Below are 25,428 nucleotides of genomic sequence, written 5' to 3' on the forward strand. Positions count from 1 at the left end.
TCCCACAAGTGAACTTTGTACATTATGACTGAGTTAATATTTCTCCACTTGAAGAACAAATAGGTTTTTAAAATCATCACATTAGCTTTTCTTGTAGAAACAAAAATGGACACAATTTATTTAAGGGGACTTTATTAGGCCTTCCTATGGCACAGTGTACATCAACATGTATGATACACGAGGTTCTCCATGGTTTAGTCATGGACACCGTCGACAGAGTCACCTCAAGCTGGATGTGTAATAAGACAACCGATACCAAGAAGCACATTTTAAAATAACATTTACAATATGTGGTCAGTGGATGTATAGTCCTTTAATTTAATTTAATTAACAAAAGAAAGCCAATAATACAATAAAAACAGACAAGCACCACAGTTTGGTTCTATTCTATGTTCCTTAAACCAGAAAAGTTCAAATTACCAAAAACATGACCATGTTGGCAAAAGTTAACATGTTGAGGATTGTGCCCAAAATATAGCGCGCATATATATATATATATATATATATATATATGGCTCTTTATTGCATCATTCACCTACTGAGTATTTCCAAACAGGCCCTCACTGTAAAAAGAAAAACTTTTGGATGACTTGCTTAAGCAAAAGCGGAGCTACAGTCACTTTGCAGACTCTGTAGGGCCTCAAAGTACACATGGTTCATATGAACAGGTAATGATGCAATATATAGAGCTCAGCAAACATAGCTAACAAAACCCCAATGAAAATAACAGACTTTTCCATTCACAGTTGGATTCTCCCAAATTGCTGGGATGACACGCATTCTGCAAGTGCAAGTGTGAGTACATGAGGGGGATTTTCAAAAAAGTGCCTTGTCCATTAACAAGTGACTGGCTATGTTACAGAAAATGTACAACTTTTACAGAAATTATATGAAATGAAACATAAAAATACAAAAAAGAATGTTTACAAACATGATTATAATTTCCTTGACTTGCTGAGATCTTGCAAATAGGACACGTTGCATGACAGTAATTGCAGTATTTGCCATTCAGAGATTATCTACATCTTCATTATTAGCGCATCCTTCCAGTACACTCAAATGGTTTTCTGTAGCAAGAAAATATATATTTATATATATATATATATATATATTTTTTTTATAAAAGATAAAGTAAAAAAGCAGCATATTTTTTAATCTAACTCAGAGCAAATTTATTCAATGTGGGGACTTTGGTAAACAAAATGTATTGCTTATGCATTTGTATATACAGCATATGCAGAATTGTTTTTATAATACAGCAAATCACATGAGACAGCCTAATTAGCCTAATTATTTACTGTGCACGGGCCACACATCACAGGTAGAAACTGCATATGTACCATAAGCTGCCATGTGCATACTTCAATTTTATTAAAAGTGATATACATGACCTCTATCTGCCACAGGTGTCCTCTATTCCACAGAGGATCTCTACATACTGTAGTTTCAATGTCATCTTTGACAACAGTATTATATTTTTTGCTGCACAAAGGTTTCAAGCTTTATGATAATCCTTGCGGTACATTCCATCACTCTCATTGCCACCTCAGATGTGTATCTGTCGTTGGGAATCTGTGGAAATGGCAGGAGATCAGGATAGCGAGTTCTCAGGCTGTCCACACCATATCCTTCCAGGATCTGAACATCATTTGCAAGGCCTGTTAACTGGGAGTTGTACTCCTCAACTTTTTGAGCCAGAGCAGTTGGTTTCACATCTTTGTCTGACTTTCCTCTGACTGCATAGTCGGCGGCTATCAGTGCAAGCTTTGTGGCCAGGTAGCATTTGAAACAAACCCACTCATTGGCATTTTTATGGAGATCATTCCGAGCAGCAGAGTAGTTTGCTCTTGCTTGTCTCAGCCACCTGCGGGCTTCTACAGGGTTTCCAACTGTCTTGAAAGTAGGGGGCACAAAGAAACGATGAGAGTGTGATGAACCTGCATAGCTTGCATAATGTTCCCTGAACTGTTGCCTCTCTGACTTGTGATTTGTTGCTTCTTGGTTCCACGATGAATAAAACCTTTGAAATGAGAACTTCTCTGACTGGAAGCGGGATGATGATGTGGAGTAGGATCTCCTGGAAGCTCTGTCTGTATTTTGCTGATCAGCCAAAGACTGTTTCTCCATCCTGCTGATCTCGTTCTGCAAGTGCTTGAAGACTTCTGTGGCAATGTCCAGATTCTCTGCATTTTTGTCTGGATGCCACTTGAGATACAATCGCCGTATTATCTTCTTTCTCTCTGTCTCAGAAAGCTTCCAAGCTTGTTCAACTACTAAGGTCACTTCTTTCAGAATCTCAGGCAATGCATGAAGCTTGATCTTTTTCGGAGACTGTTTTTGAGGGGGGGGTCTGAGGTTTTCCTTACCAGCAAAAAGAGGAGGGATCATTCGTAGACCAGAGGAACGACTGTTTGGGCTTGTAGGAGTTGATGGGGCACTGGTGTCTCGCACATGGGTACTTTCATCTTGTCTTGAGAATTTGTATAAGTCGAGGGAACTGACTATTTTGTACTCACTGTAACCAATGTCAATCTGGAAGCACTTTCCAAGAAAACTCCTGTTTTCCTCCTCTTCTCTTTCTACTTCTTGAACAATGATGGCATATGTATAAGTAGGCTGGTAGGACCCATACATGTCTCCACCCTCAGAGTCTACAAGGTAACCCACATACTCTCCTGGATAAAATACATTCATGGGATCCATGAGGAGTGTGTGATGTATCTCAGCTGGTATGGGTGTTCCAGGGAGGGGAAGCTCAAGTTTTGATGGCTCTGTTGAGTCATACTTGACCCCCAGGTTGTCCAGCTTCTCTGTGATTCTGTAGATGTCATTACAGCCCAGCATGGCAATCAAATAGGATGTGTCAGAAATCAAATTGTCTGTAGCAGACTTCAATGTCATTGCCAGTGCTAAGAGAAAATTAATGTCTTTGCTGTCTGAATGTTGGATGTAGAGGTGAATCACAGCTGTCCCATACCTCTTGAGAAAGGCAAGTGTTTCGCTGCGGCTGTGTGGGATGGGACTACATCCTTTCACTCTTAATGTTGTCTGTAGTTTCTCAAAACAAGAAACTTTCAGTCCTTCACAAAGTGCTTTGCAAAGACGTATGGCTTTTTCCTCATTCACAAGGTATGCATTGTCATTCTCATGTTTCATTATTCTTATCAGTCCTGTAATGAACTGCTCTGATGACAGCAACAGCTGAAGGCGACCTTGAAGTGAGCAAAGTGCTCCAAATTGGCACATTTTTGGAGAATCCTCATCAAGTTGCTCTTCAAGAATGCTGCTCAACAGTCTAGGCCTTAGTTTCTGTGGAAGCAGCATGATCAGCTTTGTGTGAAAGGCATGATCTTTGCCTAGATAGCACTGGCTCATGTCCACAAGCATCTGAACTCCAACATTACCCTGAATTCTGCTCTTGAAGTGTGGGGCATCATCAAAGACCAAACTACTGGATTTTGCTAATCTACCATCATGACTTGGCAGATAAAATGTCAAATCTCTGAGACTCTCAAGATCTTTGCGAATTTCCACTGGATCATTGTGGAGAGACTTGAACAATCCTGAAACAACCCTTTTTACTGTTCTCATTTCATTAGGATCAAGCTGCTTGCCCTCTGAACTTCTGTAAATTCGCCACAGCACTTCAACATACTGTTTGGTTGACACAACGTCTTCCGTGCCAAGAAGTTTGAACAGTTGATGAAAGGTACCAAGTTCTAGAGGTAATTTGTACAAGTAGGGTTTGAAGTCAGATTCATTGTCCAAATTAATGACAACCTCTTCAGGTTTCAGCAATTTCCAGCCATCTTCAACCATGACAAAAGCAACCCCACGGAGCTGGTAACGGAAATCTCTTTTATCTGCATTGAGGAACTCATAGGTGGACCTTAAAACTTTGTTTCTGGTTTTCACCATTTCATCATCTGGACTAGATATGTTGCAGATGTTCTTGCAGTTGTTTATGACTTTCTCTAAAGGTGGGTCCAAGTTGACACCTAACATGTCCAACACTTGATCAAGTTGTTCCTGTCCAGTGAGAGTGCTCCCCTCCTGGTCCTTTATGCTTGATGGTGTAGCTTTCTCAGGTAGAATTGGGCAAGATGTCCACAGCAAGTGAATGATATCTGTTTGCTTGAATTTTGGATTTACCTGAGACCCACTGAAGCGAATCAGAGGAAGTGTGCCACTCATGTCTTGGTACTGCGAATGAAGCTTGACGAGTTCTTTGGGGGCTCTCTCAGGACACAAGAATGGTATCATGGAGAGCTCTTTTAGAAAAGTACCCTGGAACAGGTCCGTCCTCTCTTTGAAAATGTGGTTCATGAGAACATCAACAATGGTTTGCACTTTCTCTTTGGTCCAGTTCTCTGTTTGGGCTTTGATGCTGACCTCTTTTGCAAACTGAAGAACTTGCTGCTGTGACACTTCATGCTTGAGACCAATATTTCTCAGAAAGGTTATCCATGAGGTGAGCAACAATGTCCCATTCTTGGGTTTTGACACTTGCTCAACTTTCTTAAAAAAGTCACTTGGTATGAATGACTTTGCAGGTAGCATAACTTCAAACACCTTCACTGTCTCATCATAGAAAAACTTAGTTGGCCTGAGTCTGTTTGAGAAGTCATAAATGAACAACAGTCCCTCCAATTTCTCATAGAGCTGATTCTTCATCTCGCATGATTCTTCCATTGACAAAAGTCTCTCCTTTAAGTAGACAATGTGTTCAACTTTGGCATCATAGGAAAGACTCTCAAACTTTGGTAGGAGATGTTGAAGGTAAATTTCTAAGTCATCAATTGCCATGCAGCCAAGGAAGGTGTATAGTTCTTTCAGCTGTGGACTGTCAGCAAGAAAGGCAAAGGAGGCTGAGTGAGCCCATTTGTCTATGTCCACAATGGGAATGCTTTTTCCAAGGACATAGTTTGTCCCATAGTTTGCAATGCTGATGAATTTCCCACTAACGGATTTAAAGCATGGGAGGAGTTTTAGGCTCTGTGCATCCTGTTGAGTGAGGTTAGCTAAGTTGCAGTTGAAATACAACAGAAGAGCCTCAAAGTCCTTGTCAGTTAGGTGTGCTACTTTGAATGCTGATGTTTGAACCATGTACTCTACAGCTTTCAGAATGCTTGATGGATTTTCAATGTTTGCTGTGTGTTGTGCCAGAAAAGGCATGATAGGATTCTCTTTGACACAGATCTTGTTCACTGCAAGCTGAATGCACCCTGCTTTCATGAGGATGTGAAAGACTCTGTCATTTTGGCCATGTGGAAATATGGCTATGTTCATCAAACTCAGAGGAAAAAGCACATCATGCTCAGGGACAACTATCTTTTCTCTTGCCATGAATTTGATTCCAGGTAGCAAAGCCCAGTCTTTCAGAATGTCAAGCACGGTGTCAAAGCTGGGTTTGATGTCCACCTGATCTTCCTTAACAGCGATATTCTCACTGATAAAGTTCCACACATTCTTCAGCCAAGATTCACTTGCGAAGGTGTCTCTCCACTTTACAGGGATCTTTGTTCGATACTCTCTTGGAAGAACAGATCCCAGTAGGTCACCAAAGCTGCTGATGTCAAAGATCTTTGCAGCTCCTTCTTTCAAAAGGATGTTGCTGTACCTGATGTACAATGTATTCATGAACATCTCTTTCCTTGATGAGATTAGCTCATGGTGTGTTGTCAGGAACTTTGGTCTCTTGGAATCAAACACCTGTACCATATTGTCCATTGTTATCAACAGAGGCAAACCCTCAATTTTGACTTCATCCACTTCAATATCTTTGAAGCAGTAGTCGACTAGAAGCTTCAAGTTGTGCACCAGCTTGTAGCTTGACTGTTGGAGACGGCAGGGGAGTTTTCCCACATGGCAAGATGTGTCTGGTGATGAGAAAGTATTAAGAAAGTTGCGGACATCCGCCGGTGTCACATAACTGACTGGTATTCCAGCATCTTCCAAACAAAAATAGAGATTTGCTGTCTCCTCGCAGCTGTGAACCAGGTTAAAACCAATATCGAGAAGCAAGGTTTTCAGCCTGTAGACATTTTCAGCCACAGACTTCCTCGAGGTGATGTTGTACTCTGTGTTTTTCAGGTGCTGAAGCTCATCTTGTAGCAGATTATCAAAAAAGGCTCTGCCTTTGTTTGCAGTGGATGTATTCACCCATGAAATGTAAATGACAGAGTGCATGTCAGAGTTGTCACTGTGTGCTGCTCTGACTACAGGAAGCAGGCGCTTTAGGTCAGCATGGATACAGTTGTACACTGCTTTAACCAGGCAGTACCAATCTGGCTGTATATCGAGTCTGTTGACCGGGAAGAAGAACAGATATTTCCGCAACGTATCTTTAACAACATGAAGCGGTGTTCCTGGTAGTACGGTCATGGTGGGATCAGGACCTGGGAAGTACCGACGTTTAAGCTGTATCAGCAGTTCCACACAGGCAGGGGTTATAAGTAATGTCATCAAGTTGTTATTCCAGTCACTCCTTACCCCCACTCCATTGTCATCTCTCCATAGGTTTCTTCTAGCAGAGTCTAGGGCAAAATGCCCATTGACATGAAAAGGTAAGCCAGTCTCCAGTGAAAGGGGCAGAAAACAGAAGGCTCTGTGGGGTTTTTTGTAGTTGTGGCTTACACATGCAGCTACCCCTCCACGTGGAAATAGAGTTATGTCTTCATTTTTGTGAGCCGAGATTACACTTTTTGAGACCTTTTCAATGTCAGGGAAGCCAGATCGGTTGCAGATCATCCATGTGGTCAAATTTCCATCAGTGTCCTCTATGTCCATTGTGTAGGTTATCTGTTGGACTGGGATAGCGGTGAGCTGCTTCTTTTTGGTCACACTATCAATGACTGAGGCATGAAACTGTTTGCGTTTTAGCCGATCACCATCTGTTATTTTGGCTGTCACAGAATAGAGCACTTTCAGTTCTCCAGATGAATGACCAATTTCACAGATTGATATTTTCTCCATGTGGTTGAGAAACATCAGAAGTTCTGCACCATCAGTTTTTAGCTTATCCAGAAGGTTTTGCACCATTCTGTCTGATGCGGGGACAGAACTGATCTCTGATGTCTTTGCCATCTCGGTAGAGCGGATGGGGAATCTGAACATTGTGCTCCGTTCTAACTTAAAATGAGCTCCCAAGTAAAGACTTAGAACATCTGAAAACTGGGATCTGAAGTCAGAGTCCAAGTCTCTAAACATTCTTCCAGGACTTACAGATGTAGCCCCAGGTGCATACTGTGCATGTGGATCAAAGATGCACAGAATGTCATTGTTTGAAATGAAGGACGGGCAGTCAGTAATGTGATAGACAGAGTTGAATCCTATGCCGTACTGACCCGTTTTGCCTGGATTGGCCTCTTTTGTTCCTCTTCCGAGGTTTTGTATACCTCTGACATCGTCCTCTGTGAAAGGCTGGTTGTTATAAACACAGAGGGCAGGGCCTTGCATTGGGATCCATTTATCATCAAATATTCTGTCTGTGGGGTGTGTCCTTGAATCAAAAACAAAGTAGATTTCAGTGGCTTTGGCATCATCTGCGTTTTGAAGCAGCTCTTTTAGCATTTCTTTTTCTGATGGATAAGCATTGAGAATGCTTTTAATTCTGCTTGTGAGTTTTTCTTTCTGTCCAAACTCACTCCCAAGTGTAGTGAAGCAGACATTTGAGGCATACCTCTCCAAGGCTTTGTGACGTTTTGGAACTGCTCCTAATTTCACAGCAACCTCTCTTGGAATATCCCCATGACAGTATTTCACAGAAGTGTCTCTGACTTTGATCCAAGGGCAATCATTGTAGCACAGTGATTTGGATGGCTGCAATGTCAGATTGGAGTCAGGTAACAGAATCCCACTATAATTTGCTTGGCAGTATTCTTGGTTCTTGTCTCGTATCAAGCTCCATATTCCTTCACTAATAATTCTGCGACACAACTGGAAGTTCTCCTCGGGGAGTGCCCTTCGCCCACATTCTTGCTTCACAGTTTCAAGAACTGCTGAGAAATCCTCGACTGTGAAGCTGGGCTGTACCCCAACATTTTCAAAGAGCTCCCGGCAGCTGTTTCTGTATTTGTTAGGGAGCTGATAAAGATGTGGAGCGGCATCAAAATTCAGGTGGAATGCAACTTTGGAGGGACTGACATATGTATTCTCCACCAAGATGGAATTGAACGCTTTCAGTTCCTCAGTTATTTGTCCTTTTGCATTCTCATCCTGTAGCATTTCCTCATGAAGAAACTTGTAACAGGCATTTGTTATGTTTTCCTGATACAGTGTGACACCATCAAATGATTGAGACAGTTTCTTGAGTTGACTGATGACCAGTCCAACTGAGGGCTTCCTTATTAGACCGAGACAGTCTTTGACAGCCAATGACATTGCACCACAACCTTTGAACGATGGAGAATTCTCATTCAGAATTGGCTTCATCAGACAGACTGTGTCCTGATGTTCAGTTGTGAAAAGTTCTCTAGCAGAGAACATCGTTGTTGGGGAAAAGTTATTCCCATGCCACGGCAGTGAGAAGCCTGCAGGTCTTGTCAGGAATGGAAGTAACTTGATGTCCTGTAGTTTTTCTAAGAGCTCAGCTTCTCCTGTATCTCTCATCTTCAGTTTCTCATCAATGAGACTGAGTAGTATACTGCTACGAAAGCATGCAGCTGTGTGATCCTTCTCATTAAGATCAATAACAGATTGAGCACGTTCAATCAGGTCCTCCCATGACAGATCATCTTTAACCATGCCTAACTGCACTAGCTTCACTAGACACACAGGGTTTAAATAGTCTTTTGAAGTCCCTTCAGGAAATCTCCCATCATCAGTGTTGTAGAGTTTAGCAACTCTTCCCTCTGGGTGAATGAGTCTGCAAGGTAAAACCAGTTCCTTATTAGCGCCAGAGCATGGTATACAAGGAGTGACCCTGAGAATTGATGCAAAATCTTCAAGTTTCTCATTCAACACATAATGCATCAGGGGATCACGGAGCTCTTTGTCAATTTCCTCAATGTGAGGAAAAAAGACATCTGAAAAGAACTGCTTCTCTGTCAGGGTGTTTTCCATCAACTTCCCTTTACATCCAGCATCATCAAATCCCTCCTTCACCCAGTCAGGCAGCTCGACAGCACATAGGTTTTGCGAGCCACTCTTCTTGAGGTATTTCAAGAATATCTTGAAAGCGGCAGGACCAATGTCTGGCCTACACAGTAAGGCATCATCAAGGAATCTGACATACTTGATTGACACCCAGGTTGTGCCGTCTGAGAAAACCTTTGCATGCTCACTGTCACCTCCTTTGGCTATTTCTTGGTAGACACCCTGGCTGATCAGTGTGAAGTCATCATGCACCTGACTTGGATCTGGCCATGCTGCATAATAGCTGTAGTCAAGCAGTTCCCCACTTTCAGCCATTGAACGTAGCATTGCGAGTGCTGCTAAATAGGCCTGGACAATGACATGTCTCATGAACACAGAATTCCACTGTCCTTTGGTGTCCGTCTTCCAGATCTCTTTGCGGTTGGAAGTCACAGCAAAGCAGCCATTAATATGGACTGGTAGGCCTGTTTTGATTCTGAGTGGTAAGTAACAAAACACCTCTCCGATTTGTGTGGCATTTGTCTTTACCGTCCATTTGCGATTCTCTTCCTCTGAGAGCAGAACAGCCACTCCTCCACAAGGCACTAGTCCAAGTCTTTTTCCACTATCACTGAGGGAAAACTTGAGTGCCTCAGTTACATCCATGCATGAGCAAATGAGCCAGTTGGTGACCTCAACTGCCTTTTGGGGCATTTCATCTGTGAGTCTTCTTGTCTGAACACCTTTAGCAGCCATCTCAAAGTACTGGTTAGGATCTTCCTCAGAACCTCTGAACAGTGGCGAGTGGAGATCGACAATGCGTTTGAACACGTTATGAAACTCCTCTACCAAAACGCGTATGATGCAGCCGGACTTTGGAACATCAGCAGGTACCTTGTTGGTGCTTGCCACTTTCTTCATAACCTTTGCTGCAGATTTTAGGATGCTCAGAGGACCATATGAGGCTTTGGATGACCACACACTTTTGTTTATGGTGACAACATCTTGTGCTCCAGCTGGATTTGGTTCCTCATATTTCAGGTATTTTAAGACCATACTTCCAACATGCTGAGTGAACAGAATGAACCGATGGCCACAAATGCTGAACTCATCAACCAGGGAATAGATGTCCGTGGTGTTGTAGTACAGACTACTGATTTCACTTAGCGAGGCTTCCTGCTCTGTTCTGAATGGGAGTCTGAACAGTGTACCGTTGTACTTGTATGGGGAGTCCTCAGCTAGAGGAAGCTGGCAATTGAAGACATTAATGAAAGGTTTGAACTGGTTGGGGAATTTTCTCAGCCTTTTCTGTTGTTTGCTCCAGTTGATTTTAATCCCTGGATTAGAACTGTCTCTGATGTGCTTGCTGATGTGATTGATGTTTGGATCAAACATAATCATGAACTCTCTGCTCATTATGATGGGGATATCAGTGATGTGATAAACTGAGTTGAAGCCCAAGCCAAACTTGCCAACTTTGTCTGCTTCACACCTCTTTACTGATCCACCTAACCTTGTGATGTTCAGAAAGTCTGTGTCTGAGAATACAGAGTTGTTGAAAGACCACAAGGAGGGCCCATGACAAACAATCATGCCAGGGTCAAGGAGATTCTCTCGAATGTCAGTGTTTTTTCTCATGTCAATGAGGAAACTGCACTCTGTTGCACTTGCATCATCAGCATTCTGGAGGAGCTCTTTAAAAATGTCTGCTACAGATGGATATTCCTCCAAGATGTTCTTTATTCTCACTGTTAAAGGTTCTCGTTGGCCTGATTGTTCAAAGCCAAGGTTCTCTGGGTTTATTAACCTTGTGCTCAAACATGGCACCTTCAGCCACTCTGCAGTTTTCATGGGGATGTCATCATGGACTAATATAATAGGCTCTGATGCATCTTCAAGTAAGTCATTCAAATCGTCAACCTTGATGTCACAGTAGGTGCATTCATGAATGGGTTTCATCGCTAATTTGCCTGGGTCCTTGTAACAAAGAATGGGCACATGCATGTTAGTTTCTACTGGTATCTGACTGTTGTACAGCCACCTCAGGATGTTGATCAAAAGTAGGATATCATGTTTGCTTTCCTCCTTGGAAATCTCTCCTTCACATCTTTGTCGGATGGTGCTGATGACTTCAAACACGTGGCTTGGGACAACCTCTTCAACTGAACCACAAAACTTGAAAAGCTTGTGAAATTTTCTAATTGTCTTTGGCAGGGAGTACAGGTAAGGCTGCAAGTCTAGATCAGGGAGGGGCTTGAGGACAGTCTGACCAGGTGATGAGAATGTCTTCCCTGTCCACACCCAATCAAAGGGCAGTGATTTCATTGCTTCTCTAGCATCCTCAAGATGAGCCTGCATGAAACCGTAAATCTCAAACAAGATCTGTTGGAATTGATACCAATCCTCTGTAGTGAATGCTTGAGATTTATGCCAGTCATTCACTGCTTTCAGATGCTGTAATACTTGATCCACCTGTGGCTCTACAGTTAGTTTCAGTGCCTTCTTCATACCTGCAGATGTGTGCTCAACCAGTGCTACTGAAGATCCCACAAGCACTGCGTGGGATATGTCACACATCTCAGACAAAGAGCAGATATTGAGATTATCTCCAACCCAAGCAAGTGATTTGGGGTAAGTTAGAGGTCTTTCTTTGCAAACAGGTACCCATTTCAGTTTTAGCAATGATGTCTGAGCATCAGCTGATTTTACCAGCTTGGTTTGTCTGTTAAGTATTTGCAGGAGTGTTTTAGCCTTTTTGATTATAAAGTCCCACTCAGGTTCCTTGCTGCTTTGTAACTCCTCTATCTTCTTTGCCACTTTGAGTGCATCTTTTTCACTGAGCTGTACTTCATTTCTTAGTCCCAGTTGTCTGAGTGAATGAAGAATATCAGGGGAAGACGTGAATGTACTTGTCGGGAACCTGGTTTTCTCTTCCATGTAGAACAGATTCTGTAGAATCTCGAGCTCAGGATCAAACAAATCTGAGGCTTTGACTGACTTTCCACAAGGCAAATGAATAAATTTAAGGCCAGAAAGCCATCCAATCACAGCTGAGTTTTCATTTTTTAGAAATGCCAGATGTTTAAGTGCCCAAAGCATGATTTGGGTTATCTCATCTGTTGTGTAGAATCCCCTCTCAATATCCTGAATAATCATCTTCAAACATTCTGTTGTTTTCACTTGTTCTACATTTAGCATCTTGATGAGGCGGATTGATTCCTCGTCACAGCACCCCACAAGATTTACAGATAATTTCACATCTGGTGGATACTTGGCTCTATGATGTAAAGCTCTAGCACCTCTCAAAGATGTAAATGCTGAGGTGCCTTCAGAGTAGGTCCCCACTTTCTCAAAGATGGAGAGCTCAAGCAATGTATGCTTTTCCCTCTCTGTAATGTCAGACAGTCCTGCAAGAAAGTTTCTGAGCGCAATCTTCTCCTGAACTGAGAAAGAAGAGACTTGGCTTGATAATCGTTGTGTTGACAATTTATCCATAATTTGCAGAAGCATACCAGGAGACGAATGATGGATGTAATTCTTTAGCAGAGGGTGCTGCAAACACGAATCCAGCTTTTTTATCACTACTCCTCCAAGCTTTTCCATGATGTCAAGAAGGTTTTCAGAAAGTGGTGCCTGTTCCTTATCCACAAGAATTATGGGGGATGGAGTTTTGAGACGTAGAAGCTTAACTGCGTCCATGTTTTCCTCAAGTGGCACAAGTGGGATCAAAGGCATGTCTTCAAAGGTACTTAGTTCATCAGCAAAATGTATATAGAGATGCTTCCAAATCATCTTCAACCAGGAAACTGTAGGATGCTTCAACTCTCTGTTTCCAGGTTCCCAATGGACAATGAAGTCTCTTGTTGGCCAGGCTGTTGAGAGGATCTCCTTGATGAGTCGAGCTGATCGTTCAGGGTTCAGCACTTGTAGCTGAGTGCAGGGTCTTCCTGTTCAAATAACAAGGGACAATTGAATTACAATCTTGGAAGTTTCTAAATGTTATCTTTCAAAGCTGACAAAGTTAGGTTTATTGCACGATGCAGCTGTCTGAAGATGAACCCCCCCCCCACACTCTGACACAGTTTTGCTTCCCTCAGTGAGGTCTGACAAGCTTTTTCTTAGGGCAAATGTCATGTCAAGTCAGCTGCACCGCAGACAGTTCTCTTTTTCAGAAATCAACATATCACATCACAAATGCAAAACCCTCTGTGCTGTAACTGCTACAGTTTGCTACAATTTCAAATCAGAAAAATGATGCAGCTGTTACGGAAAAAACTTTCACCAAAATCCGTTTCTAAATAAATTGAGAGCTGCACAAACAGATTCACTTTCAGATTTAGTTAAAAATGACTAAATATAAATAATCAGCAAATGGTCTGTATATGTTTAGCGCCTTTCTAGTTTTTCCCAACCACTCAAAGCGCTTTACACTACATCACATTCGCCCCATTCACACACATTCATACACTAATGAGCAGAGGCTATGGTGCCCACTGCCCACCAGAAATGGAAATGAACTCATTCATACACATTCAACAATTTGGTGTTCAGTGTCTTGCCCAAGGATACTTGCTGACTGGGGATCCAGGGACCAAACCCCCAACCTTATGATAAGTGGACGACCGCTCTACCCCCTTACCAACAGTTATGGTTAGTTAGTATTACTCAACAATTAAGACTTACATCATTAGTGCCGCACATACTGCTGATGTAAACCATGCAAACACACTTGCAAAAACCATGTTCTGCACACACACACACACACACAAGTTTCTTTCTCTATCCCTGTGGGGACATCTCATTGACATAATGATTTCCTGCCCCTAACCTTATTGTAACCTGAACCCAAACCAAGTCTTAACCCTCAAAAAGTAGTCTCTACCTGTGTACATCAATTTTTCTCCCCACAGGGATACAAGTTTGCATCAGTTCGTGTACATTCAGGTTAAAGTCCCCACCGTAATTAAACAATATGAAACACGCATACACACAGATTGTTAAATATATACTAATTCTTATCATTTCAGTGTAGGGGAAAGAGACTAGTAACTAGTAATACACTGCAAATCATAAAGTGCACCATGAAACACTACAGGGAACCTGTATAAAATAAGTCAGAATGATGATGAGTGAATGTGTTTTACTTACAGGACAGAATTTTTACAGGAACTAAACATGTGAGTTGTTGTTTGTTTACTTTTCACATCTGTGAGAGTTCTCTGACTGCTGTTACCATGGTGCTTATTTACAGTCATGCATTAGTTTAGGTTTATAGTTAAAAGGTTCAATATTTGACATATAATATTTGGAATACCTACCTGAGCACCCCCAAAGATATTGTTGCACTGTAATACAAGTGACACATTTTTAGAGTTCTGGGATTTTACTCTGTTTCACTGTCTTATTTGATTTTTAAAAACAGAAAAAAAAAAAACTTTTAAAATACACACAGGTCTTTTTTTGTCATTTTGACTTGTCTTAGTCGGTAAAACACTAATAACTAATAACATTAATAATGGCAGTGTTCCAAATCTGCATATAATGATGTTTTAGCCTGTCTCAAACTAATACACACTTTGGAAAAATAGTGGTTGCGGAGAATGACACGGGGTGGAGAGGGGGAGTCGGGTGATGTCAGACAATCTGAGTAAAGCGGTAACATCATCAGCAGGGGTGGGACCAGAGTGGGTAGCTGAGTGAACGGATGTAGGATGTTACTGAAAGTTAACCTACAGTAGACATCATGTAAATGACTAAAAAATGGAGTGAAACAGAGTGGAACATTCATTAAAAATTAATAGGAATCCACATTGCAGTAGTTATGTTAAATTACAATATTGTCTGTGCCTTTCATTTTGGGTTTAGAGGACAAATCTCTTATTCAGTGTATTTCCACTGTTTGGCTCACTGCCATCTTGTCATCATGGTTGAGTATGGCAGTGAGTGCACTCAGGATCTGATCGAGTAGAATGTGTGGCACAAAAACAACTCTTCCATGAATCAGCATGCCCACTCTCTCATTCCCTTTCTGTTTCACATTCCTAAATGATCTATCAGCAGTGTACCAGATTTAATACCCTGCACTGCAGGAGAATAAGGTGACTGTCACTACAACATGGCTGAATCCACATAACCCACATAGTCATCACAGGGACAGTGAGTTTCAAATGTTATATTTTACCCTAAAATCTGTGATTAGATTCACAGTTTTACAATCAATAAGTTGGTCAAAATATTTTAGAGTATTATGTCTCCTTGTCACTGTTGACCAAGGACATTTACACATACATACATGTATTTATATGGAAGAGATTTCATGCAAATCAAATCTTACATTACCTCTGCTTTTGGCTGTTTTCTTCAAACTGTCCATTACTGAAGGTTTAATGCTCTCCAATATGAACCGAGCCTCAAGTCCTGGATACAAAGATCTTAGGACAAAGAAAAAGAAAATATATATATATATTATATATAAATTTTACAAATTAAATTCCATGTGTACATGTGTTTTAATCTATTCATTTAATCCATCCAAATAAACCAATGGAATAACAGAACAATTCCAAATAGCTGAATAAAAATAGTATGTTAAGTATGTATAGACAAGCACATTCCTCTGAATGCTGAAGATACACTGAGGGCCAAATGTGTGTCCATGGAAGGACAGTGAAATTTCAATTTGTTTTCAATTTGCATGTAATTATTGTCTGATTTTAGAAGGCAGAACCAAAGCCACTAGCTAATCGCCAGCCACCACCTCTCTTTAATATTCCTGCACAAATTTTTCACAATAATGAAAACAATAAATAAAAATGTTCTTTGCAAATTGCAGTAACCTTACTAATACCATGCACAATGAGCCACACATTTATTTGCTCTTACTGTTCATCTGTATATAAATTAAGGAGAGAGGTACAAATAAATGTTGACAGTGCCTTAGATGGCAATCAGATCCACCAGGTTGGTGCATCTATTTAAATCTGGGCCAAAATATATTTAAATTAATGCTGCTCTGTTTGGTTCATTTCAGGTAAAATATTGAAATACCTTTTGAAGTCACAGATTCATGTACATCAAGGGAAGACTAAAGCATTGCGGTCATTTAGACATTTAGACAAGAATGGCAACAACTTGGCTGAAACACAAACTGCCATTTCACTTATTTCTACCTGGGATATTCTTCAGATGCAATGTATATAGCATCCTTTTCACTGACGGAAGATGAAAACGTTGTAAATGTCTCATCTTGCAGCGGCAGGAGCTCCAGTCCTATGAGGTCACTGTAATTGTCGTCACTAAGCACAAACTCCAGCAGCAGCAGCTTCTCCTGTGAGGGCCCTTTGTGTTTTTGCTTCCTGATGACCTGCCGCAACAAAGATGGAGTCACCTTCTTCACTTCACTGGACTCAGTCATGTAGGCAGCCAAGACAAAGTCCACTGCAGCAGGCACCTTTGCCACCTGTGTTCCTGAGCTTTGGAGGTAGTTGATCACAGTCTCTGAAATGACTTCGTCTGTGTCCAGCTCTGAGAATACAGCCTGGTCCACCCGGATCCAGCTCTCACTGAGGGAATAGATGACTTCCTGCTGCAGCAAATCATGAAACAGCGGTTGGAGGATGGGTTTCCAGCGCGACTTGATCTGTTTAGGGTCTGGCCAGGCCCTATAGGTCCCTGAAGGGGACAATGGAAAGTCTTGGTCCTTTTTTGTCTGTACCCTTTTAATAACCTCAGTGAGGAGCATGAAGTAAGCCCTAGGGATGACAGTAATTATAAGCAACTCATTCCACAAGGCCGCCGGATCCCTCCACTGGTCCACTTCCCGCCACTTGATGCTCCTACGGTTGTCTGTCAGGCCAAAGAAGCCACTGACATGAACTGGAAGCCCTGTCTCACTCTCCTCCCCGGGGGGAAGGGGAAGGAAGCAAAAAGCTCGCCCTGAGAAACCAGATGTCGCACCTTTGTCTTCTTTGTTGACCAGAGTAAGAGGCAGAGCAATGCCAATGTTAGGCAAGAACTTCAAGTCATCTGCCAGAGAGTCCAACTCAGCACACATTCCTCTGCCCCCAACTCCATTACAAACCAGCCATGTCATCCTCTGAGTCTCTTTAGCTGTTTCATCCTGAGTCTCTATGTTGACCTGGTAGGTGACGCATGTGATGGTAGAACTGGGAACACCGTTGCTGTAGCTGTCTATAGCCTGACCCAGTGTCTTCAGTGCATTTGGTCTTTCTAACTTATCATCAGTATTCTCTGTTGCTGTAACCTGGAACAACATCCGTTCTGTGCCATCAGACTCACGCACATGCAAGGAGATCTTCTGAACACTCTTGAGGAAGAGGAGCACTGTGTCTGCATCCGCTTTGAAAGACTCAAAGAGCTCCAAAACCTTTTCTTTGTTGTAAATGTTGCCACTGAGCTGGGAGGGTTTGAGGCGGAGCGGGAAGCGGAACAACGTTCCAGGAAAGCTGCCATCCTTAATGGTTTTCTCACAGCTCCCAAACATCCCAATGTATGGAGCAAACTGGTCAGCCAGTTCTGTGATCTCCTTAATGTCTGTCTTCAAGTTCCAACACTGTCCAGACTCATGCACTCCAAACAGGGTCTGATGAGGGTCGAGCATGGCAATCTGGTCTCCACTGAATATACTGGGAACATCTAAATATTGAGAAGAAAAACACAAAAACTATAAATTAAAGTTTTATTCAGGTTGTGCTTTAATTTAGAGCTTCCATGATTATCATTACCATTTCAAGTCATTTTGCAAACATTCTTTAACATTAAAATAACACTAGCTTTCTTTTAAACAAGTTGTTTGCTTTTAAATATCTCATAGTAATTATATGCAAGAATTTATTAGCTAATGATGCACTATTTGGTAATTTGATAATAGAAATTATAACTAGCATTTCAAGACAGTCCTCACCAGTAACATGGTACACAGAATTGAAGCCAATCCCAAATCGTCCAACTTTCAAAGGGTCTTCTCTCTTCCTGCTCCTTGCAATCTCCTGAATCCCATTCCAGTCTTCCACAGTGAACACAGCATCATTGTAGACGTACAATGCCGTACCTGCAATACAATGAGTTAAAATCAGGTCAGAAAACAAGTTAAAAATGCACAGTATGTAATTTCTGTTTCTTAAACAACCACCATTGACGATGAAAATCTATCTGGTGTGACTCAGGCAGAAATCAGGTTCACGGACAAGGTAATGTATTAAAGTTTAGTCACTTTCCCTGACTTCCTTCCTCACTCTCTGACTATCCTGTGTTTCCCTGGAAGGTATAGCAGCTAGAGGGCGTAAAGGGGATATGATGCCATTGACAGGCGACCAAAAATGAAACACACCGTTACCTATAAAAATACTCTGGGATTGGAGATTGTTGGAAACATTTTGGATAATGTAAGGACACAACTCAACAAAATATAACATATCTAGTCATTTTTAGACATTTTAATGCCAAAATATTAATAATAATAATAAAAATATTAAATATTATACCTTTAAGACAACCTAAAAATACATCTACAGAGTAATAATCTCTGTAACAACTATATTTGTTTTTCACAGGGAGGTCAGAGCAGAGGATCAGCTACAGAACGCCTACTTAATGATACTTAAGCAGGATAGACTCTTGCCAACACAACGGCTTGAACTTATGCCCTCCAATTAACAGTCTCGCTGATCACTGTGCTAACCTGTAGTGTCTAATTGTTTACTGTAACTACTAACCTTGATGCTGAGCCATGTCAGGTGACCACAGTGACTCCACTCCATACTCTGTCTCATCATACATGAATTTGACTTCTGTGGCTCCAGCATCCTCAGCATTTTGAATCAACTCCTTTAAAATAAAACACAACAAATACATACTTTTATGAAGACAGTGCCTTTCAGGGCTGTCCCCGACTAAGGATTTACATAGTTGAATCAGAATCGTCAAGTCCTGCCTATAGTCGACTGATAGTCGAATCATGTGTGTTTTTGTGCAAGGCGATTGCGAGCCGAAGCTAAACTGAGGCTTATTCTTGACCCTTCTCTCTCTCTCTTGTCTCTCTCTCTCTCCTGCATGCACATCGCGTTTCCTCGTGGGTCCATTTCAAGTAGCCGGCTGTTTAAAAACGATAAAATATTCTTTGTGTGGTTCATCAACAGTGATAAATTATCTGAAAGTCCCACGAGGTGCGGACAACTCAGCACAACACCAGTAAAGCTGGGGCTCAGTCTCTTCAGCAAGTGTTCCTCTTCTGCAACTACACACATACACGCTACGCCTACACATGCACACTGACGACCCAGGGTTAGGTTTACAATTTCGGATTTATTCACACACTTTAAAAACATTTATTATCTATTTACAGCATTAAACATTAAAATAATATATTGTAATAGTTGTATAGTAGTTCTATGTAAAATCAGACGTTGAACACCTCCATATCACCAAAATGGCATGATCCTTGTTTCACTACGAAGCTTCGACTGTAAGACCGACAGTCGAATCAGGCTCCACCCACCAAAGCATCGAATCTTCGACTATTGGGGGTCAGCCCTTGTGCCTTTATTGTAGTTTTAAGAAATGAATATGCACAGTGACGTTTTTTGGTGGATGCTTTTATTCAACCCTTACAGTAAAATGAGCACATTATTAGAGTGGATGGCCCCAGTGGGATTTTACCTCTTTACCCTGGCAATGCTGCTACCATGTATGCCTATATAGCTGATGCCAGCGAGCCAAAATTAAACTATGCTCTTTGTTTTTGTGCTAGCTTGGCATATTTTCTCATTCCAAATCCCATGAAAGCTGTTACTGACTATAGCATTTGCCTGGGAGAAATCTTGTCCATAACAGCCTGTTAACACAACTACAAGAGAGGCAATTGTACTACGAATAAAAACTTTCATTTTTTTCCTGTTTGAGGGAACTGTATCAGCCCAACATCAACAAAACAATGAGGCTTAATGTATTTTATGTCTGTGCATGACACTTACTTTCAGTATCTGTCCACCTTCAGGGTACCTCCTCAGAATATCTTTCAGAAATTCGACTAGTGGTGGTGTAGTCTGTCCAAACCTCCCTGTAAAAGCCAAGCTGAGTAAACCTCACTAATGCAAGAATTAGGTTATTTTGCAGAGATGTAGTGGTTTTAATCCTACCTCCCCCTTTAAGGCCTCTTCCCTCCAGTGTGACAGATACTTCTGGGCTTCCAGCAGGCACCAAGGTCCCGATCTGCACGCCATCATCCAGCTACAAAGGCAGGATGTGGAGACAAATAAATTGTGTTTTATTGAGGAAAAAAAAATTTATTGGTTTAGTATGTTATACACAGAAAATGTCTTTTGGAAATGTGTAAACAAAACAGGTTGAATAGAAAAACAAAATTTACTACAAAGTTCAATTAATCAAAGTGACTGCTTTGGGAGCCTGTAACTAGCTGTCCTATACGGTGTGTCAGAAATATTTTATTGTGACAGCTATCATAAACGATGAACAAATGACTTCTGTCATAAACTGTATTTTATTACTCAATGCAGTCATAAAACCGCTTGAAAGCCAACTAGAACTGATTCTAAGTCGTTTTTATGACAACTATTAACAAACTTATAGTTGGTCCCCCCCATCAAGGTTAATGTCTCATCAGTCTATTAAATCATTTGGGCTGTATTATTGCACACATTACAGTGATAGACAATCTCTTCCTGGTGCATATTTCAGAATCAATGCAGGAGGGAGCCAGCGTTGGTACCAGGCCTGAGTGCTGCTGGAGGCTTTTCAAGGTGACACTGTGACCCACTGCACTCAGCAGTCTTTGCACGTCAACATGCTGTCTGGCAAAGTGAGCTCTGCATAAGCAAACCCCTCAGTCATCATCCTCATCATGGGCACTGCACCGTGCACTAATCATTTGTACAATTCAGGATGACAGATTTTAAGTCTTTAATGTCATATTAATATTTAATGTGGGAAACAAAGAGGTTGCTTTAGCTATAGGTGTCACTGTTCCCTCACAGTGAGGGCTGTGTGGAATTGTGGTTAAATTCTTGTCTTGTCTCTTATATTGAGTATATACGTCTTTCATACATGTGTTGGGCATGTAACATTGATCTAGTAAAGAGTGCTCTGGCTGTAAATTTTTGTCGCCTAACAAAGCTGTATAAACAGCAGAATAATAGTTTAAAGTGTTTTTCCTCATTTGGCTTCTGGACTGAACTTTTTTATTCATTTGAGAGCACCCACAGACTGGCATTTACAATGAAGAATGCTTGTGAAACTCAGAGAACAAGCTAAATCTGCCTTTTCAGTTCCTCTTAAAAAGCATACTACTCCTCAGCTAAGTACAGTGTCTGGCACAGTGCCCCCTCCATCAGACTGCAGCACATTTTTAATTGCATCAGGGAGAACAGAAATATAGACTTACATCTGGAGGGCACAGTGGAAATATTTTTCATTGTTTTGTTTTTCTGGGAAACCGTTCACACTCAGCTCAGCCAGAAAATGTTCCTTTTATTTAAAACTCTTTTCTGAACACTGGGACCTGACCTTGTTGTAGTGAATGTGGTATTAGTTTGTAGGTGTGGTTTGCAGCTAATTTCTGCGCATGAGCTCGGGGGTGGGTGGGGGGTTTGGGCTGCCGAGCACTGACCACCACCTGGCGCTTTCCATCAACTGAGCCCCAAGACACAGGATCAACTCCAGTCATGTAATTCCATGCACTGACACAACCATCACAAACTACCACACAAGAACCATTCAGTACATTTATCTGCTACAAAAGTAACTAATTAATTAAACTAACTAGTGACACATCTGTTTGATCCAAAATAATATTTTATAGCATAAAATATAACTAGCAATCATAAAACCTTAATTTGTAAAACTGTTCTAAATATACATAAATACAATTGTATAATGTATAGGCTATCTATAAAATGATATGATTTCTGGAGAGAAGAGATAATATTTCTGATATTTCTAAAATATTGAGTACTCCAGAGAAGTATATTAGCTTTTGTTTATTATAGCACTTGTACATGAATTATTTTGTTTTATATGTTAAGACTGCAGTAAGTAAACTATACCCACAGTATGAGTCAGACTATTGGGCTGCAGTCATCCAAGCTGATAATGTGTTTAGGACTACTGTATTACACATTTTGGTGGATGGATGGATGGATGGATAGATATGACCATCACCATGCTCAAATAATAAGTCATAAGTTCAATAACAAAACTAAAAGGATTCAATTAATTGTTTACAACAACAACAACAAATTAAACCTGTGAGAGAAACTTGGCTCACATCACATCAACAATGTAGGCACTGTTAATGGTTTAGGTCAGTATCACATAATTTGTCCTGCAGCTACGGCACGGGGTCATTAAAACAGATCTGTGTCCTGCTGCTGGCTGTTATCTACTGTCACAGAAAGGAAACCTCAGTTATTCCTTTTGTGTTTCTGTTATGTTATTGGTAAAATGTGACAGAACCATAGAATAGCAAGCAAACAAATTAAGATGACTGTATGAAGTTATCCAGTATTTAGTTAGCCAAGAAAACATTTATAATACACAAACTGATCATGCCATGAGCACTACTCTAATATCTTGCAACAATGACAACAATGTAAAAAACCGTTACTCAAAATTGGCAAGGATCCCTACTTATCTACATACTTAATTATGTACAGTTTCAAAACCTATATTTCTGTGTTTTGTCTTTGGTTTGGACAAAAAATCAACACTACTTTCCAATTTCTTCTTTAAGCTACAGTCATGTAATATTTTTGTGACTGAAAATATTTTAGCAAAGCCTTCCACTACACATGGAAACAATGAACAAGCAATCCCAAAATGAAAAACACATTTAAAACACAGACACATTGTTTGAACACAAGGAACATACATGTTTCCTAATTATCAACTAATAACCATTTTGATTGATAATTTGGATCTGTTTTATTGTGACGATTTGTCTATGACACTCTTTCCTGGAAAATGTTTTCAATGGCATATTATAGTATGTTTGTGTTAGTATATTTTACTCGACAGTTATAACAAAAAAAACTTACCACTCTCCCATTGTGAGTCAGCTGTTGCTCTTTGACAGGCAGGTCTGTCTCCTCATACAGTAACTGTTTGACATCTTGAACGGATGTGAAGGGAGAAACCTTGTAGGACCTCAGGCCAATGTACTCATGACGAACTGTCACCCATGGCAACCTAAAAAATACAGACACAAATTTTGTTTCTGGTATAAATAAAATCTTTGTGTGTACACCGAAAAGTGTGTGGGGTGTGGGTAGAGCTTTTGAATGAGTAACAAAACGGGATTTTGCAGTTATAGGATATGTGTCTTATCTACCAGGTTACCAGGACGCCCTATTGATCGAACACTTTTAATTATACGATGTTTAAAGTTCTGCAGTGTGAGTCATCTGAGCATGTGCAATATTGAATCAGTACTTTTTTCCAAATTGATATAGAACACTTTTGAATCAAAACCTTGACATTATTTGGAGCACTAAATAGTAACTGTCGAGGGAAAAAAAACAGTCAAATTTGATCTGGACTCTAGAGGACATGAGAGTCTTGCTTACAGTCATTATTGATCAAGGTTTAAGTTAGGAAGAAACATGAGAATGGACACCTCATCAGATCCATCTGTTAGTGGTGCATTAGTGCCATTTAGACATCTGTAATGGGTTCTAGATTTTGATTTTCAGAACATGTATACCTTCACATACAGCCTGCAACCTTACAGCACTGAAATGCTGCAGGGTGTTATGCTATATATAAAAAGTAAAACCTCTATAAATGTTGATTGATCTCATAAGTCTCCCATCAGTAGGCCTACTAACTCACTCGATTCTCTGCTGGTCAATTCTGCCTCCATGACCATTAAAATGGATACTACCCACTCTGATAATGAAATGTGCTGCTATTTAAGGAAACAACATGTTTTTTTATTGCATGGCAAACATATAAGTTATCCTGCTTGTTCATTGACAGCAATAAAGCAAAATATTCTTGCTTATTCAGCAGCAGGACGAGGGACCCATTTTGCCAAGTTCACTGGTGCATTCACTGGAGTGGGTGTGGCAGCCAGCAAAGGATGTCTGAAAAGCTCCTCAGCTGAATGCTAAACGATACTGGACCAGTAAGACTTAGGACATTATGGTATAAAGACAGACAGACATTACAGTACTGAGCCTGGAAAGTGTTGTTTTCCATGTTATCTTATATTGGTCAGTTGTGAACAAACTGAACATAACAACCGGTGGAGTGCTACCGGAGGGCCTATCAGTTGCTAACATTCAAGTACAGATTAAACTTACCACGGGTCTGGACAGTTGGCCATCTCGTTGCTGTTTTGTGTCCCAGCCGCACATTCATTGGACTATCTTCTGCAGTGAACACAGGAATGCTCCGCCCGGAAAACGGCTGTCGCAAAACATGAAAACCGTTATTTTGCTCAAAACACCTGCCTGTTTGTTGATGTATACGATACAAAAAGACACATAAAACCAATATGTTGCTGTGACTGTGGCTAAGAGGCTTTCTTTTACCCGTGTTTCGCCGGTGCCGGGTGTTTTGTTTAGCCTCTTTAGGATCGTTATCCCAACAAACCCCACTTACTTGAATCTGTCCAGCACGCGCCTCTAACGGTCCTCTCAAAAAGCTGACACATTTCACTGCAGGCCTTGTTCCTGGAAACAATAACAACAACAATGCCAAGTGACATCGTTATCTCCCTCTATCAACATACTGACTCCTTCAAAGGTGATGTTCTAATTATAATGAATTACACTGCGTGTGAGAGCAAAAACTGCGGAGACGAAGCGAGAGGTTTCACTCCCCGTTACTTCCGTGTCGTCTTAAACCCGTCCGGATTCAAAGGTCTCAACCACCTCTTGCCTTGTCGCTGTGAGTCCGCAAAGGTGTATCACCGAAACTACTAAACACATATTTTATTCGAGTGGCTTATTTCGTATTTCATAAGCATCTGCTACTTCTGTAACACTTAAACTGGCTGATGAAAAATACTATTTTGTTTTGCGCATGCGTAGTACCCTATTTATGATCTAACTTCTTTTTAAGTAGGCCTATTAACTGTTGTATATTTAAGTAAGTTAGTTATATTTTAATATTGAAAAACTGGACACTATTCCCCCTAGTTCAGTTAAAGTCTGCAGAGACTATGATGAATCAAAGAGCTCTCACTCTGTGCTGGTCTATGGTTGTTCTCCAAGCCCAGTGTTCCGGAAATAAAACTATTGATATTTTGCATTGACAATGATCCATGCAAAGACAAGTGAGTGACTGGCAGTTGGAGTGCGTCCAAGGCTTGGGTGG

At 40.9% G+C, this 25,428-nt stretch overlaps 1 protein-coding gene across 1 annotated transcript; it reads right to left on the reverse strand.

The window, feature by feature from the left end:
- Positions 1–115: 115 nt before the first annotated feature.
- On the reverse strand, positions 116–24,894 carry sacs (sacsin molecular chaperone). The gene is made up of 10 exons (XM_046073224.1): positions 24,712–24,894; positions 24,411–24,516; positions 23,145–23,295; positions 20,232–20,322; positions 20,067–20,152; positions 18,810–18,921; positions 17,999–18,145; positions 16,245–17,730; positions 15,415–15,506; positions 116–13,022 (listed from the first exon to the last, which is right to left on the reverse strand). Exons 2-10 carry the CDS (start codon positions 24,431–24,433, stop codon positions 1,471–1,473), a joined length of 13,740 nt encoding a protein of 4,579 aa, XP_045929180.1. The 5' UTR covers positions 24,434–24,516; positions 24,712–24,894; the 3' UTR covers positions 116–1,470.
- Between the last annotated feature and the right edge of the window lie 534 nt (positions 24,895–25,428).

Source organism: Micropterus dolomieu, linkage group LG17, assembly GCF_021292245.1.
Source record: "Micropterus dolomieu isolate WLL.071019.BEF.003 ecotype Adirondacks linkage group LG17, ASM2129224v1, whole genome shotgun sequence".
Classification (NCBI taxonomy): Eukaryota; Metazoa; Chordata; class Actinopteri; order Centrarchiformes; family Centrarchidae; genus Micropterus; species Micropterus dolomieu.